The sequence below is a fragment of the Hippichthys cyanospilos genome, chromosome 1 (assembly GCF_059441005.1).
Source record: "Hippichthys cyanospilos isolate Australia breed blue-spotted pipefish chromosome 1, RoL_Hcya_1.0, whole genome shotgun sequence".
Taxonomy (NCBI): domain Eukaryota; kingdom Metazoa; phylum Chordata; class Actinopteri; order Syngnathiformes; family Syngnathidae; genus Hippichthys; species Hippichthys cyanospilos.
In genome coordinates, this window is record NC_142369.1 from 9,412,501 (window position 1) to 9,427,636 (window position 15,136).

The 15,136-nt window shown below is 42.3% G+C and overlaps 3 protein-coding genes across 7 annotated transcripts in view; 1 reads left to right on the plus strand and 2 right to left on the minus strand.

Moving 5' to 3' along the window:
• Positions 1 to 2,788, plus strand: part of LOC148429003 (uncharacterized) — a 6,484-nt gene extending 3,696 nt beyond the window's left edge. For both annotated transcript variants that reach the window (XM_088428846.1, XM_088428855.1), the window contains exons 5-9: positions 1 to 31; positions 245 to 511; positions 583 to 690; positions 1,810 to 1,872; positions 2,495 to 2,788. The exon at positions 1 to 31 is cut by the window's left edge and continues 80 nt beyond it. In XM_088428846.1, coding sequence (XP_088284972.1) covers positions 1 to 31; positions 245 to 511; positions 583 to 690; positions 1,810 to 1,872; positions 2,495 to 2,538 — 513 coding nt within the window. In that variant the 3' untranslated portion in view covers positions 2,539 to 2,788. The remainder of the gene's footprint in view (positions 32 to 244; positions 512 to 582; positions 691 to 1,809; positions 1,873 to 2,494) is intronic.
• On the minus strand, positions 2,521 to 9,200 carry LOC148429004 (uncharacterized). 4 transcript variants are annotated; one of them, XM_088428833.1, is made up of 6 exons: positions 9,148 to 9,178; positions 6,969 to 7,063; positions 6,190 to 6,492; positions 4,267 to 4,554; positions 4,084 to 4,200; positions 2,521 to 3,036 (listed from the first exon to the last, which is right to left on the minus strand). In XM_088428833.1, exons 2-6 carry the CDS (start codon positions 7,036 to 7,038, stop codon positions 2,867 to 2,869), a joined length of 948 nt encoding a protein of 315 aa, XP_088284959.1. In that variant the 5' UTR covers positions 7,039 to 7,063; positions 9,148 to 9,178; the 3' UTR covers positions 2,521 to 2,866. The 4 variants fall into 4 exon arrangements, with proteins under 4 accessions (XP_088284959.1, XP_088284944.1, XP_088284951.1 ...); XM_088428818.1 differs by having other exon boundaries at positions 2,522 to 3,036; positions 6,190 to 6,495; positions 9,148 to 9,200; XM_088428825.1 differs by lacking the exon at positions 9,148 to 9,178 and adding an exon at positions 8,859 to 8,886 and having other exon boundaries at positions 2,522 to 3,036; positions 6,190 to 6,495.
• LOC148429005 (ATP-sensitive inward rectifier potassium channel 10-like) lies at positions 9,041 to 14,964 on the minus strand. Its single transcript, XM_088428798.1, has 6 exons — positions 14,861 to 14,964; positions 12,221 to 12,566; positions 10,913 to 11,124; positions 10,715 to 10,846; positions 10,372 to 10,549; positions 9,041 to 9,577 (listed from the first exon to the last, which is right to left on the minus strand). The coding sequence occupies exons 2-6, from the start codon at positions 12,546 to 12,548 to the stop codon at positions 9,222 to 9,224; spliced, it is 1,206 nt and encodes a 401-aa protein (XP_088284924.1). The 5' UTR covers positions 12,549 to 12,566; positions 14,861 to 14,964; the 3' UTR covers positions 9,041 to 9,221.
• Between the last annotated feature and the right edge of the window lie 172 nt (positions 14,965 to 15,136).

Sequence of the window (15,136 nt, forward strand, 5' to 3'; positions counted from 1 at the left end):
CTGGAGGGAGTGGTGACGCTGGTTGTGAAAAGTATGTCGCCGAGCGTCTCACGAGTTTGCCCATATCGTCCGACCATTTTACTGAGCTCGTTAACAAATCACACAGCTGAGGTAGCTAGAACACTGCGAGTTAGCAGTTCAATTTTTACATGCTTTAACAAGCTTGCTAGCCAAGTAGCTGACAAAATGACCACTAGTTAGCATACAGCTAACGAGCGCGTGGCGGTTTGTTGTCCCCTCTCAGGTCACCTCCGAAAACCAAGCATATGGACACTCTTCAACGCTCATTCAGACAGCGGCTGCTGGGTGGGACTCCACTGTTTGTCCCAGGATGTGGACGCCAACCTGTCCTGGACACAGGAACCCTCACTTTGGACTGCCTATAACATGTTCAGCCCAGACAGCAAAGCCACCGTGCTTCTTGTGTCCCTTCCCTTCCGTGACACGGCACACTTCACGTGTACCTCCAGCCGCAATCCGGAGATGGTCTCAGACAGCATCCGAGTCGAGTGTAAGGCTCCTCGGCCGCCGGCAAGGCCAACAAATTCCTGTTTTCAGCGAGCGCCCCTTTTTGTGTAACAGGTTTGACGACGCCGGAGGGGAAGTTTCGGAATCGGATAGGCCTTTTCCTCTTGGCGGGAATTCTTATTAGTTGCGTTCTGCTGATCGTAGCGCTGAAAAGCTGGAAAGGTGAGCGGCAGGCAACGCATTAGCATGTAGCTTAGAACACGGAAACAAAAAATTCCAGGAAACACTCTGAAATGCACTTCCCTACAGACCTTTTAAAGTTAGTTCCAGAATTGGGCGCGATTCTCTATAGTCATCAACAAAGATTAACCATTGTGGTTTTGTGTTGCAAATTATGGAAAATCCTTTCATTTTTTATGACATAAAAGAATCAATGGGAGAAAAATCACGAGGGAGATCAAATTTCCAGCACGTGATTAAAACATGTACAATTTCATAATGCAACAATTCTGACATTTCTATGTGATTGCAGCTGGACGTGTGAGATTTTGTGTACACATAACTGTCCAAATTTTGGACCATTAAAACCATTATAATTACAGTTTTTGAGATGCATTTCAATAGGATTTATTACATTGCTTTCGCTACGATTTTTGCAATATTCCATTGAGCGGCAGTCAAACTGTCAGCAAACAGAAAATTCTTTGTAGACTTATGTTTCACCTCAAGAGAGTAGTTGGCGGTAGAGACCAGTTAATGGCTATATCTTAAAGTTTCATCATCACTTCATAGACTACAAAGACATACCATATCATTTTTCAATTTTTTAGGGTTCGGGTTTGTATGGATTCTACCGTGTGTATGGATAGAACTGATGCCACTGAATAATTTGAGTGGTTGAAGAAAAATAAAATCATAACTAACTAATTATAGTGCCTTTAAAAGCATTTACAAAATTAGGAAAGAAAATGCAATGTTTATACTTTGCACAAGGGTTAAACAGGCTTGAGTGTAGACTAGAACAAGCTAAAAAGCATGTCAGTGTGGCGGCCATGTTGACAGGGGCAACTTTCCCATTAAAACAATGTGTGGAATGATGGAGCTGCCACATTAGCAGGGGTGACTGCTATAGCAAAGATAATCGAGTAGAGACATTAGCATCTGATGTAGGGATGCAGCTATCACAAAGGAAATGTTTCAAATCGACCTATTTACATGACGGCTGTTGTGTTTTATTTAGTTTTTTTTTCCAGGAGCGAGTCATGTACATGTCTCTCGATCATGCGATTTATTTGTTACAGTTGTTGATTTGTAAAAGCTCTCTCTATCTAATCATAACAGAGGTGAATAAAGGAAGTGCTAACATAGCGGCTCATCAACCCGATTCTCCACCCAAGCACCAAGGTAAGTTTGAATTGTGAAAGTCTGGAAAAAAAAAATGTCTTTCGGCTTTCTTTATATTTGAAGCTTCATATAGACACAAGTCTAACAGTAATCGAGTGGTCTGAGAGAGGATGTGCAGAAAAATATTTTTTCTTGCCCTAGATACCAACTTAGTAGTGTACACTTCTGAAAAAAAAATGTCAACCCAATCACAGCAACAATTGTTAATGCTCTGCGTGAAGGCAAAACACGTGGAAAACGCAGTGAGGTCAATTTCAAATTAAACCTTATTTTACCAAGTAATATATGGACAGGAATCCCTCGGTATGCTTTTATTTTGAAATTATTCTTGTCAGCGCGTCGCGGCGTAACAGCTTGGCTAGTCCCTCTACTACAAAGTTCAATCGTCAAATCGGCACTAACAAACAATTTAATTTACCGGCGGTTCCAACTGTGATATAGCTGTGTCTAGCGTTAATTAGCCGCTAGCTGGCAGCACTTGAGTGCTCCATATAGGCTGGCATGATAGTTGATATAAAATCCAAATTTTATGGTGGCTCTCCAAATACCCCAAATCCTTTATAGTTGCAGACCTAATGTATGAAAATCTAAAATGATTTGTTTTCTTATATTTTGTCAACAGGTCAAGATAAAGAAGAAAGAAGAAGAGCAAAAGATGAAGATTGATAAGATAGTGTTGTTGCCGAGTGACAGCTTTATTTCCAAAATGGACTGAATCCAAATCAAAATTCTAGATTATGAAGACAGTGTGAAAAACATGGCTGTCCTATTCTGTGCATCAATAGGGGGAAGGTGAATTTGATATATTTTACTAATTTATTTTTCTGATTGCTTACTTCCTACATTTCAAACCAGATATTGACGTTCATCTGAAAGTATTGACGAAGAACAAACAAAGAAAGGCTTTTTTAATTTTTGAGTATCTCCCTTTTGTTGTTACACTTTTTACATTTTTTTATTACATTGCTTATTTCAGCTGCCACAAAATGGCGCCTTAAGGGCCGTGTTTTTGCGGGGCCATACGGCTTAGCTGAATCTCGTCATAGAGCGTCTGCACGGGGACCAATGGCGTCTTTGAGTCCGGCGCCGTGGTGAGCACGCTTGTGTACTTCGGTGCCACGTCGCCAATGTCCGCGTAGATAGTCGCCTCCTCGGACTTCCTGCCTGTGCGATCGCAAACAGGAAATGAATTAATTGAGATAAAAGGGGGGAAAAAATGGCCACTAAATTGTGATGTATGGTGTGCCGCAGATGCCAAAAATAACATGTACCTCTCACCGAAGAAAAACAAACTTCTCAAACACACAGACTAAACTCACACCTTAAAAAAAATACATAAAAAATCCACACCATAAAAATGTCTCACACATGCACACAAAATCCCTTACACATAAAAAAATACATAAAGTTTGTGAAAGTTATGAAATCCTCTCACGCAAAAATATGTAGGTTAAATTTATTAACACTCACACAAAAATAAGGAACGGTACGGTCTGTCTTTGTAGTCTGACGACACTTTACAAAGCCTGGTTAACTGGTCTCTACTGCCACCTACTGTCTTTAGGTGAAACCCAAGTCAACAAAGAATTTTCTGTTTGTGGACATAGTTGGACAGCCGCTCAACGGAATGTTGCAAAAATCACAGGAAAATCAATGTCATAAATCCTATTAAAATGCATCTAACGATTTGTAATTACAATAGTTTTATATGGTACAAAATGTGGACAATATTTATTTTTGAACACAAAATCTCACACATCCAGCTGCAATCACATAGAAATGTCAGAATTGTTGCATTTGGACATTTTACGTTTTAATCATCAGCTGGAAACCAACTCACAAGTGTGTTTATTTTCCCTTGATTCTTTTTATATCATAAAAATTAAAATGCATGGCTCCCAACACTGTTACTCACCAAAAATACAAACTGTAAAAGCTCTTATGAGCAAAAAAAAACACTGACTGCCACCGAAAACCCTTAAAAAATTATGTGAGAGCGCAAGATTATGCGTGAAAAAGGGTCAAAATTAAAAGTCAAATTCTGTCAACTAGCAATGGAATTTACGTGGAAGATTTGCTGAGGAATATGAGATTTTTGCTGTTTTTTTTTTTGGGTGGGCTTCGGGTTTTTGTCGCGTAAGTTTTTCTTGTATGAGAGGTCAAAGTTTGTTTTTGGCAAGTATGGCAAATTTTAGGGGGGGTATGTCTCACTTGCTCGCTGGCGCCTGCAGCGACAGGCAGCTGCGACGATGGTGACCATCACGATGAGCAGACAGATAGCTCCAACCCCCACGCTGACCAAAATCACAAAACTTCCTGGATCTAAAACTATGATGTCATCGCCATGAATGCCAGCTCAGTGCGGGTGAAAAAAAAATCGAGCGACTTCCTCACCTGTCGACGATGTGCCGTAGACCGTGTCGTTGGCGCACGTCACGTTCGTCGAGGCGGACTTGGCGCTCACGTTGTTGAAAACTGTGCACGTGACCTCGGTGGCGCCACCCAGTGGCGGCACGCTGACCCAATGCCACCCGCCGATCAGGCTTCGGTTACCTACCCGCACCTCGTACTCTACCGGCTCCCCAACAGCGGGGGCGCTGCAGTGCAGCAGGATGCTGCATGATTGGTTAGCGGTACGCTGCGTGGCGTTCACAGTCACCGCGGGTTCCGCATTTATGGGCTCTATATGGGAAAAGCAAGAAATTGAAACTTTATTTTTCTTCATTGATGCATTTCTTTGCGTCCCTTGCACGTTATTGGCCCATTTACGTTGGATGAATTTATCCCACACATTCATAGTCTGCTTTAATGGGGCGTTTTTCTTCCGCTACTCACTTCTTCTTCACAGGAAGAACTCTTTACGTCTACTTTGGAGTTTCGTGACGTTTTAAAATCACACTTGCACACATAAGCTTACATTCCAGAATAATATGTTAGCGTTTTTCATTTTGTTATTGTTTCACGGATGAGAGATGAGAGGTGCGGTTTCAGACAGTGAGATCTTTCACTTCCAGGTTTGAAATGCCGCCTATGTACCAAATATTTTGTAATTTATATGCATATATTTAACTTAGGAAAGTTTAAAATACCACAATACAGGTCCTTTAAAGCAGAGGTTCTCAACTTTTTTTTTCACTGATTCACTGAAAATGTCTTTTCAGCCAAATTTTCCTCAACTAGTGCAAAGCATTTTGGGTAAAAAAAAAACCCTTAAAACATGCCATCAGTATTTGATTTACGTGTTCAACTTTAGAACCTTTCAAATTTCATTTGTATTTGTCCACTATTTTTTTGTGGATAATATTAATCAACATAAACCGTCGTCTTTTGGCTCGTTGACAAAATCTGTCATCAAAAATAAAAAAAGTTAATTATTTATAATTTCCATTTATAAAGTCCACATAAAAATAAAATAAAAATAAAGAAAAACAAAGTGTTCTGTTTTGGTATTACAGTAGAAATCTCTTCACAAAAATAAATAACTCAATTATGAATATATATTACCTCAAAAAAATAATCAACATAAAGTGTCAGACCTGCTCTCCAAAAGAAATAGTCATAAGTAAATAATTGTCCACAGAAAAATACAACTTTAAATTCAACTTTTGGGGTCATTTGTGTTCACAAAAATACATCATGAACTTGACAGGTAACGAGAGGTGGCACATGACAAGTTGGGTCCAACCATTCTAGTATGGAGGAGAATCTGCCATTTTATGATAACGAAATTGAATAATTTCCCGAACATAAAACTTGTTTCATGAATTTATATTTTCCAGAAACAATTCATTAGATTTTTGCATGTTTGTTTGTTTTATTTAAAATCTTTTGGATCCCCTGAAGTTACTTCGTACCCCCATTTGAGAACCACTGCTTTAAAAGATGCATGCTAAAACATACCGTCAGCAAAAAAATAAATCAACATACATAATGTTCTCCGATTAGTTTATCTCTAACTGCATAATGTACACATCGCAATGTTTTTGAATTGGTTTATCGCTGCTAGCGTACGTACCGTGCATATTTCATCGCTTACGTTCCTGCAGCGTTCAAGTCATTCAAGTGGAGCGCTTTTTTGCGAACCCTAGATTTTGTGAACCCTAACCCTGTTTCGCTTTAAGATCTTGCAAGCACAGCTCATTACGTTGCACGCATATTTCTTCCCGTTTGTATCCAACACACAACATATGAAGTTGCATACTTTCTTCCATATTTCATGACTACAAAGTTAGCCACTCATGTTTGTTATGGATCTTGCAACTTATTCACGCTTAATTCCTGACCAACGGGACTGTGCCCGATCCTGGCTGGCATTACCGTGAACTTTCAGCCTGATTTCCACCGTGTTTCGTTGCTTGTCGTTGACGGCGGATACGAACATGTAGACACCCGAATCCATCAAAGTCACAGCTCTCAACGTCAGACTGAAGTTACGGCGATTTAGTTGCGCTCTCCCGGTGAACTGGCCCGCCTCCGTAGCGTCCTCTTTGTCCTCTGCGGAAACCACTTTCTTGCTGTTGTAGGTCCAGCGCGCAAAGGTGACGTTTTCGCTCGGTAAACACGAAGGGAGCTCCACCATGTCGCCGGTTCGTCCGTGGAATTCGCGTTGGCATCCCGGTGCTTCTGTAACGAAGAAGGACAACGACGCCGCGTATGGAAGCAGACGACCGTAAGTTATGAAGTTTTGTTTCCGAGGCACGTAAGGATATCGCTCGAAATTCTACGCGGGGTTCGCCGTAAGTTTGCACGAGATGTTGACGGTTTACTGGTTTCTGCTTCTTCCTTGACAATCATGCCATGTTTTTGCGGTTCATTAAAAAAATGCTCAACAGGATAATGTACAGGTAGCCTCAAAACCCGACACGGAGTTGCATGCACGTGCGGCTTGACAAGATTTGTGGGCTCTCCTGAGTCCTATTAAAGCAAAGAGGAACAACAGCAACGTTCTGGAAGCAAAGAGGAAGTGCGACTATGGACGAGCTGACATAAGCAACAAGGATAAAGACTCCACCATTTTTTTTTCATACTAGACATGACTTGAAGATCGACGCCAACCATGAACTTTCAAAAAAAAAAAAAGCGTGATCGAAACGTACCGTGGAGACCGGCCAGCAGGATCCACGCGCTGCCGTAGCACAGGAAGTAACGCAGGCCACCGGTAGCCATCGCACTCTTTCAACTTCAGCTGAATCTGCAGACCAAGGGGCATGTCCAACCATCCCATAGACAGTGAAAACTAAAAGAGGCGGAGCATCACTCTTACCACTTCATTATCATTCGGAGCAGGGCAGAACCTTGCCACAACAAGTAAAACCTAATCAAAGTGGAACTGTTTTTCTCATGCTACAGAAGACTTTGAGGAAAATGTTGAAAACTAGCATCTCACACATTTAAAGACATGGTATAGAGTTTTTAGTCAAACCTTGATCGCAGATTAAACACATTATTTCCCCACAGTGCAAAATGTTCTTGAGAGAAATCTACTAAGTGAAATAGAAGTTTAGAAGAAATGACACTGCAAAAGTGTGGGCCAAGCTCTATTTAGGTTTCCTGCTTGTGGTTTTGTTCGAGATCATCTGTTAGTTGTGGCTTGTCGCGTCAATTCACCCGAAACTCAAAGACCTAACAAAAAGACTTACGATAATATCTAACTTTTTGATATTGTAAATACAAGTCTAAGAGAAAAGACTCATCTCCAACAGCTGGGATTACCAATTAATACTAAATGATTGAAATGGCAGGAGCGCACTTTGACTCCAGTAAACCTCAAATGTCCTGATTTTTCAAATTTCAGTTTTAGACTGAAAATATCAATGGGAGAGACAGTGAGAATAACAAATGGGAAGATTGCTTGAAATATTGCACACAGATACAGTAAATAACAGAAATAGCTAGCAAGATAGCTAACTAGCTAGAATCTAGCTAGTTAGCTATCTGCGATTTTATTTACCAAGGGAGTGAAAAAAAAATACAAACCTGCCCCCTGAACCTAATAGAGTTGTGCCATTACCTGAAATCAAATATTTGTAATAATTGTTGGCATTGTAGTGGACCTTTGGACCACTCTTCTTTGCAGAATTGTTTAAACTCTGCCTTGGTGGGGTGTCACTCATCAACTGCCCGTTTCTTGTCACACTGCAGCATTGCAATTGAATTTCACCCCGGACTTTCACTCCAAAACTTTCATTTTGTTCTTTGTGAGCCATTCTGAGGTGGACCAACTTTCAACTCAACTCCAATCCCAACGTTATTAATCCCTTCTGAAGGTTCCCTAGGGAAATTGTGTGTTTGAGATCATTGTACTGCTCTATGGTCCATGAGGGCTTGAGTTTGAGAGCATAAACCTTCAGGATCTTCTGACAGACAGCCGAATTTATTTTTATGTCTGTCGCGGCAATTTGTCCTGGTCATGAGGAAGCAAAGCAGCCCCGGGCCATCACACTGCCAACACCACACTTTCCTGTTGGCATTGTGTTTTTTTTCAATCAAAACTGCACCGTTTTGGATGCCATTTTGGCCAGGGTCTTATGAACTGTAACTGAGGCCACCAGTTTTCTGCAAGTTTTTCTTGGTTCTATTGTGACCTCCTGGATGAGGGTTAGGGTTTAGGGTCATCACGCTTTAGGAGTAATCTTTGTTGGTCCACCTCTTCTGGGAATGTTTGGCACTATTCAGTTTTCTCCATCTATGAAGAATGCCTGTACCATTTGTGCACTGGAGTGTTTTGAGACTGATAAACATTTTTTTTCTTTTTTTTTTTAGGAAGTTGAAAATTGATTCAACAAAAATAGTGGCAACTAAGGGCCCCGATCATCATCAATTAGAAACTGCATCTTCTATACAGCTGTAACTTGTCACCGCTTTCGATTTGTTTTGATGAAATGAAACCTTTACGAGTGAATATGAAAAAAAATTCGCAGAAATCAGGAAGGGGCCAAATACTTTTTCACGGCACGGTATATATAGATAAACACAGTCACACATACCGTCTAGCTAGCTGGTTAAAGAGGCTGCCTGATTGAAAAAGACAGAGGAAAAGACAAGACAAAAAAATGAGAAGATAGCTAACTCGATACACACACAGACAGCATTTATACATGCTAGGTTTTGCTTGCGGGCTCCATCTTGTTCATTGGTTTTGTCCTGTCAGGCACACACACCTCCAAAATTGACATTTAGACTTTAATATGCTGAGGCAATCAATACAATTTGCAAGTTAATGTTCAAACAAAAACAGAAAATAACATGTTTCTGAAAGTGACTTTAGTGACTTACAGGATTAGTGACATTCAAAGGCACGTGGGAGTAGTGGCGAGCAAGCGACCATGATTCCACTTCCTGTCTGTGCTTCAAACATTGCTGATTCGCACGCTGAGCGCGCCGCCGTCTCGCCCTCGCCGCCCCTTTCCTCCCCCTCGGAAGCGCTCTTCTAGCCGCATCTTCTCTGGGTCCGCTCCTTCTTTGCCGGACGGCGGCTGGGCGATGGATCGCGGCGGCGGCGGCTGCGTTTTAGCAACCTTGTCGAAGAAGGCGAAGTTGGCCACGTAGCCCCCCGAAGTGGATAACGACATGACGGGTGGGAATTCGTAGCCCCAGAGGATCTCGTCGGGAAGGTACGAGGTGCGCACCTGGCAGGTGGCAGACGTCGGCTCCACCGTGGCGCTCAGGATGACCAACAGCTCGAAATCGGCTGCCCAGCCGCCACCTAGCAGATGCGGGAGGAGCGGCTCTCAAACTGGGGTTCCCGGACTCTCATCGGTCACGTGACAATGCCGCCTAAGGTCTCTGCGCACCGAGCCGACCTCGGGGGTCGGAACTCCTCTTGAAGTTTTTATGTGAGTCAGATGGTTCTTTCTTAGTGTGAGCCTTTTGTAGGGTCATGTAAATATTTTTTCCTGTGAGAGGTGAATTTTGTTCTACATGAGTTTTTAGGTCTGTGACAAGTCTTGTGTGAGTTTTTTATGCAGGTGAAAGTTTTTGGGCGTGTATCAAATTTTTGTGTGAGTTTTGTGGTGCGGCAAAACACCGTCGGAATTTGTCGCGGGGAGTCGGAAAATGTTTTCCGGCCAATTCAGCTTGTTGAAACGGTTAGCGGCTGTTAGAGCAAGCTTTAATCTCAGTGGCTGTTTAGCTAGCGAATCGGAGCATAAAATTAGACCAGAACTGGATGTGGCAGACGCAGAAAAAACGAACAGGGCGAAAGTCAAAACTTTCATCACTTACAGCATCATTTCTGTCATTTATTTGCATATTAATAAACCTACGGACGTGACAGCAGGTATCCTACAGCATTGTGCAACATGTACACCATGAGGGGACTATCGCCACCTATGGCACGGAGAAGTACTGCATCAAACGCATGTGTAGAAGGTATGTCGTAGTTGGCCTATCTGCAGTGTGTTCATAGTCATTTTTCAGTTTTTTGTTCCACGATGTTTCATTGTTGGTTGGTGTGTAGAGGGCCTCACTCACTTCAATTGCGTCTGATAGCGGGCCTACCTTTGGCGGCCCAGTCCTGCAAGGGGCTACTGTCGTCGATGATGTGGTAGAAGGTCAACGGGATGATGAGGAAGGGGCTGTCGCTGGACGTGTCCACCTGAAAGGAAACGTTCCGCTGGTCCAGACGCAGCGCCTCGCCCTCCTCACTCAGGGTTGTCTGCAGCAGCTTCCCCGTCACCTGAAGGTCAACGCGGGCAATTTGAATACAGGCGACCAAGTCCCGACAAGGAAGTTACGGAAGTTCCTTATTATCCGCTTGGGCGAGAAACTAAAAGCTCCAATAAATTTCCATGCTAGTGGCCCTTGAAATATTTTTTGCTCTATGCGATGGAGTTTGAAAGACCTGACACCCCAGCAGCAGGCTCTTGCGCATGTTGGCGACACGGACCATGAGGCACGGCCGTCCCTCGAGCGTGGACACCACGGCGTGCTGGCTGAACTTGACCGTTTCTCCCCGCTTCTTGGGGCGCGCGACCTACAAGCACGGGAAGCGGGTGAGGCGGAGACGGCGGGTGCCGACGACGGTGCGCTGGCGGCTCACCTTGGCGAGGAAGGTGCCGGTGATGAAGATCTCCATCACCATGGTGACCACCAGCTGGACGATGAGCAGCACGATGGCGGCGGGACACTCCTCCGTGATGACTCGGAAGCCGTACCCGATGGTGGTCTGCGACTCCAGCGAGAAGAGGAAAGCGCCCGTCAGCGTCCGGACCTCCGTGACGCACATCGTGTGGTTAGAGGCCAGGGCCAAGTCTAGAGGGAAAAAAAAAAGGACGCTCACATATAAGGTACATGTTCTCCAAAAACACTCACCAAAGATTCTCTCACTCTCAGTTAAAGCTAACACATATGACAATCCTCTCAATGTGCAAAAAAAACTTATACAACAAAATACTCCCACTAACAGTTAATAAACCCTCTCACACATACCCAAGCCCCCAAAACACAACTAGCCTTACACCCTCCCCCCTAAATTATCAAACCTGTGCACCAAAAAACTATTTAGATGAACAAAAAAAGCTCACACGCCGTATAGATCCAAAATTGCTCTCACGCTGATGCATCCAAAATTGTTTAAATGAACCAAAAAATCTCTCGCTCACCAATAAACTCACACAGTCTGGTTAAACTCTCAGGCACATATCAAAATCCTCTCACAGTACAAACAAATCATCTTACACTACAAAATACTTTCGCTCAAAGCCCCCCAAACACAACTTGTCTTACATCGCACCCACAAAAAAAATCAATAAAAATCATCAGACACAAAAAACTAAATGAGCCCCCCAAAAAAATCTCATACAACCTCTCACAGTAAAAAAACCCCTTGTTGTTTTAGGTGAATGTAAGGATGGTTTTGTGAAACCTTGTGTGTTAATTTTGTGTATTTTTTTTTGGAGGGGTGCTGTTGAAGAGGGGTTGAGGGTGACATTTTTTTGTGTATGTCAGTTATTTTGGCGAGTGAGTCTTTTTGGTGGCTGTGGGAATTTTTTTAGGTGCACCATAAATTTCTTTACCTGTGAGACATTTTTTTAATGAAGTGACTTTTTATTAGATGATTTGATGTGTGTATTTTGAGGGGAATTTATGTTTGTTTTTTTCCTACGAGAGAGTTTTTCTTGAGAGTTTTTTGTGAGTTAAAGGTATTTAGATGTGAATGAGAGAGGCTTTTTAGCATGTGAGTCGTTCGGTTGGCGTGATAGCTTTTTGTGGGATTTTTTTGCGTGTGTGTTGGAGATTTTTTTGTGTGAGAGATTTTTTTTTTACGCGTGAGTTTATTTTTTCTTGCGCTCTGAAGAGGTTAATGATATTTTTGCTGCGTGGGGCACTCGATACCTTTTCCACTCACCTGCCAAGTCGCCGTGCATGGCGGCCACCAGGTACCAGAGCAAGCCGAAGAGGAACCAGGTGCCGGCAAAGGTGGCGCAGAACAAGAAGAATTTGTAACGCCACTGCATGTCCAAGAAGGTGGTCCAAAGGTCACGCAGGTAGAGCGCCCGGCGCCCGCTCACGTGCTCGATCAGCACGTTGCTCCGTCCGTCTTTGGAGAGGACGCGGCGCCGCCGATGTCCTTCGCCCGCGTCCCCCGCCGTCGGGCTCAGCAGCGGCACCGTGTGGGAGTGGCTTATCATCTGGGGGGAGGAGTCTTGCGAGGAGGGGGGCGTGGCCAACGTCATGGCGGCTGCTGCTGCTTCCTAACGGGAGGTGAAACATTTTGTTGGATTTTTTTCCCATTAACGGCGGCATCAAAGGAAAAGGTGCGCCTCTGGAACTATGACGCAAAGTCCAAAAAAATGCCATGAGTACGACCTACCTTGAGTGTGTGTGTGTGTGTGTGTGTGTGTGTGTGCCTGCCTGTGTCTCTTTTTCTTTTTACTGCATTTGTGTGTCTATGTAGATATGTGTGTGCCTGAATGTACAGTATTGTTGTGTTTGTGTGTGTCCATGTGCATCTATTCAGCGTGTATTTTGGAATATTTGTGTTTATTTTTTGTTGAGGAATGTGTTTGTGTGTGTGAGTTTGTGTATTTGTTTTCTTGTTTGTATGTTTTTTGTATCCAACAACTACTGTATGTTTGTGTATTTAATGTCAGTGTATGTGTTTGTATATTTTGGCGGGTCTTTGTATGTACATTGTTTGTGTATCTGAACATTTGTATGCTTGTGTATATGTGTTGTGTATCTTTGTGTATGTGTGTGTGTTTGTGTACTAGTGTGTCTTTCTGTATGTTTTGTGTATGTGTATTTGTTTTTACGTATTTGTATGCATGTGTGTCTGTTATTTATATGTCCAACAACATGCTTGTGTATTTAATTTAATTCAGTGTATGTTTGGTGTGTGTGTCTATATACGTTTCGCTTGTGTGTGACTGTACATTTGTGTACGTTTTACTCTTTATCTTTGTGTATCTTTATGAATGTGTTTTTAAACTAGTGTGTTCCTGTATACTTGTGTGTCTTTCTGTGTGTGTGTGTGTGTGTGTGTGTACATTTTTGTGTGCATTTGTGTTTAGCGTGTGTGCTTGTGTATTTGTGTCTGCACGCCTATTTTTGTGTATTTGTTTTGTCAGCCTGTATGTGTCTGTATATTTTATATACAGTATATTCTATATGTACACATGCAGTAGTTTTTTGTGTCTGAACATTTGTTTCTTTGTGTACTGTATGTTGTGTTTCTTTCTGCATGTGTGTATATGTGAATGGATTATTTTGTATTTCTGTCTTCGTGTTTGTGTACTCGTGATTTTCTGCATGTGTGTCAATTTCTTTGCATCTGTGTGTGTGTATTTTTGTGTCTAAGAATGTTTGTTTTTTCAGTGTGCATTACATTTGTTTTTATAGCTTGTACTTGTTTTTTATAGGTGTGTGTTTGTGTAGTAATTTTTGAGTGTTAATACGTGTATGTGTGTATGTATGAATGGATGAGTGTAAATGAGTGCTTGCGTGCGTTTATGCACAAGCTTACTTTGTCTTGTTAGACACGAGGACAAAAGACTCGTTGAAAAAGCCATGGGGGAGTGCGTTTGTGAATGTGTGTGTGTCTAAGGTGGGCGTGGACAAGAATGTAACAGCACAGAATTCAAGTAGAAGTCATTAAAAAGTCGCTATGGCGATTTGAAGCTATAATGGTCATTGCAGAGTGGTCAAGTGGGGAATCCAAAGCAAACAAATTGTGTCTTTGCAGAGGTGTGCAGAGTAACCCCTGGGGGAAATTCAAACCCAACGCTGGCTTTTTGATGTGATGTGTATGGATCAAAGGAAAAGGATAAAAAAAACCATTAGGAGGCTAAAAGATTGTCAAAACATGACGACTTTCAATATCCCACGTTGCCGCCCCTTCTAAATGCATGCAAATGGGCGGTCGAGAGGTACACTCGATAAGTGTCAAATTTAATCCATGCTGGGCTCATTTCTTGCTATTCAGAATCGGAAATATTGTCAATTTTGGAGATATTAAAAACCTGATTTTTTTATCGTGTACAGTATTTCCCCCGACTTTTGCATTCATCCTTTCCACGGCAACTCGGGGCACAGTAGAAATTTTTATGTTGACATCCCAAAACCACCAGGTGGTGCTAGTGGCCGATTTATGACATTTGCAAGCCTTTCATTGACTTCACTGATTGGCTTAGCCTGGTCTCCCCAGAATGCAAAAGTCTTCAAAAGTCCTAATACTCTAATTATGACATCATACATTCCTATACATCATAGTTACTTTTGCTAACATTGTGACATGTGACTATCAATTGCTTTCTTTGACATTTAACATTAATTACTAATTCTTGTTCTGATTAAACTTGCATTCACATTGAAAAAGGTTTCAAAATTCTTTAGATTAATCTCATTTTTTTGTAGCACAAAAAAAAATTGAATATGGGTAAAGCCAGAGGTGTGTAAACCTTTGTCGCCAGTTGTACATGCGAATATTCAAATTAAACCTGTTTTTTTGCTCATCGACACACTAAAATGTAAGACAAAGTAAACGTACCTTTACACGACCTTTCACCTTTTCATGTCGTAGCGTCCACCGGCGCCGGCAGTGCTGGTGGTACTGGTCCCAGCGGCTCCCAATGCAGCTGTAACTCAGCCCCCACCCTCCATGAGAAAACCACCACAAGTGACATTTTTCATTCATTCAACCCCAACCCCCGGCTCCACCGCCCCATGCTGACTGAGGCCGCCTTTGTGTGTGTCATGTTCTCATTTGATGTAATAATTAATATATTCTAAGCGTTGTTCTGAGTTTGTAGGCGTGTGCTGTTTT

Bases quoted from the DNA above. Each gene is read 5' to 3' on its own strand.
- LOC148429004 (XM_088428818.1), bottom strand. From the start codon at position 7,038: ATGGCTACCGGTGGCCTGCGTTACTTCCTGTGCTACGGCAGCGCGTGG. The intron at 4,555-6,189 runs GTAATGCCAGCC...TTTCCCATATAG, and splicing joins AATCAGGCTGAAAGTTCACG to AGCCCATAAATGCGGAACCC. The intron at 3,037-4,083 runs GTGAGACATACC...GCGATCGCACAG, and splicing joins CTGCAGGCGCCAGCGAGCAA to GCAGGAAGTCCGAGGAGGCG.
- LOC148429005 (XM_088428798.1), bottom strand. From the start codon at position 12,548: ATGACGTTGGCCACGCCCCCCTCCTCGCAAGACTCCTCCCCCCAGATG. The intron at 11,125-12,220 runs GTGAGTGGAAAA...TTTTCCCTCTAG, and splicing joins CATGCACGGCGACTTGGCAG to ACTTGGCCCTGGCCTCTAAC. The intron at 10,847-10,912 runs GTGAGCCGCCAG...CCGTGCTTGTAG, and splicing joins CCGGCACCTTCCTCGCCAAG to GTCGCGCGCCCCAAGAAGCG.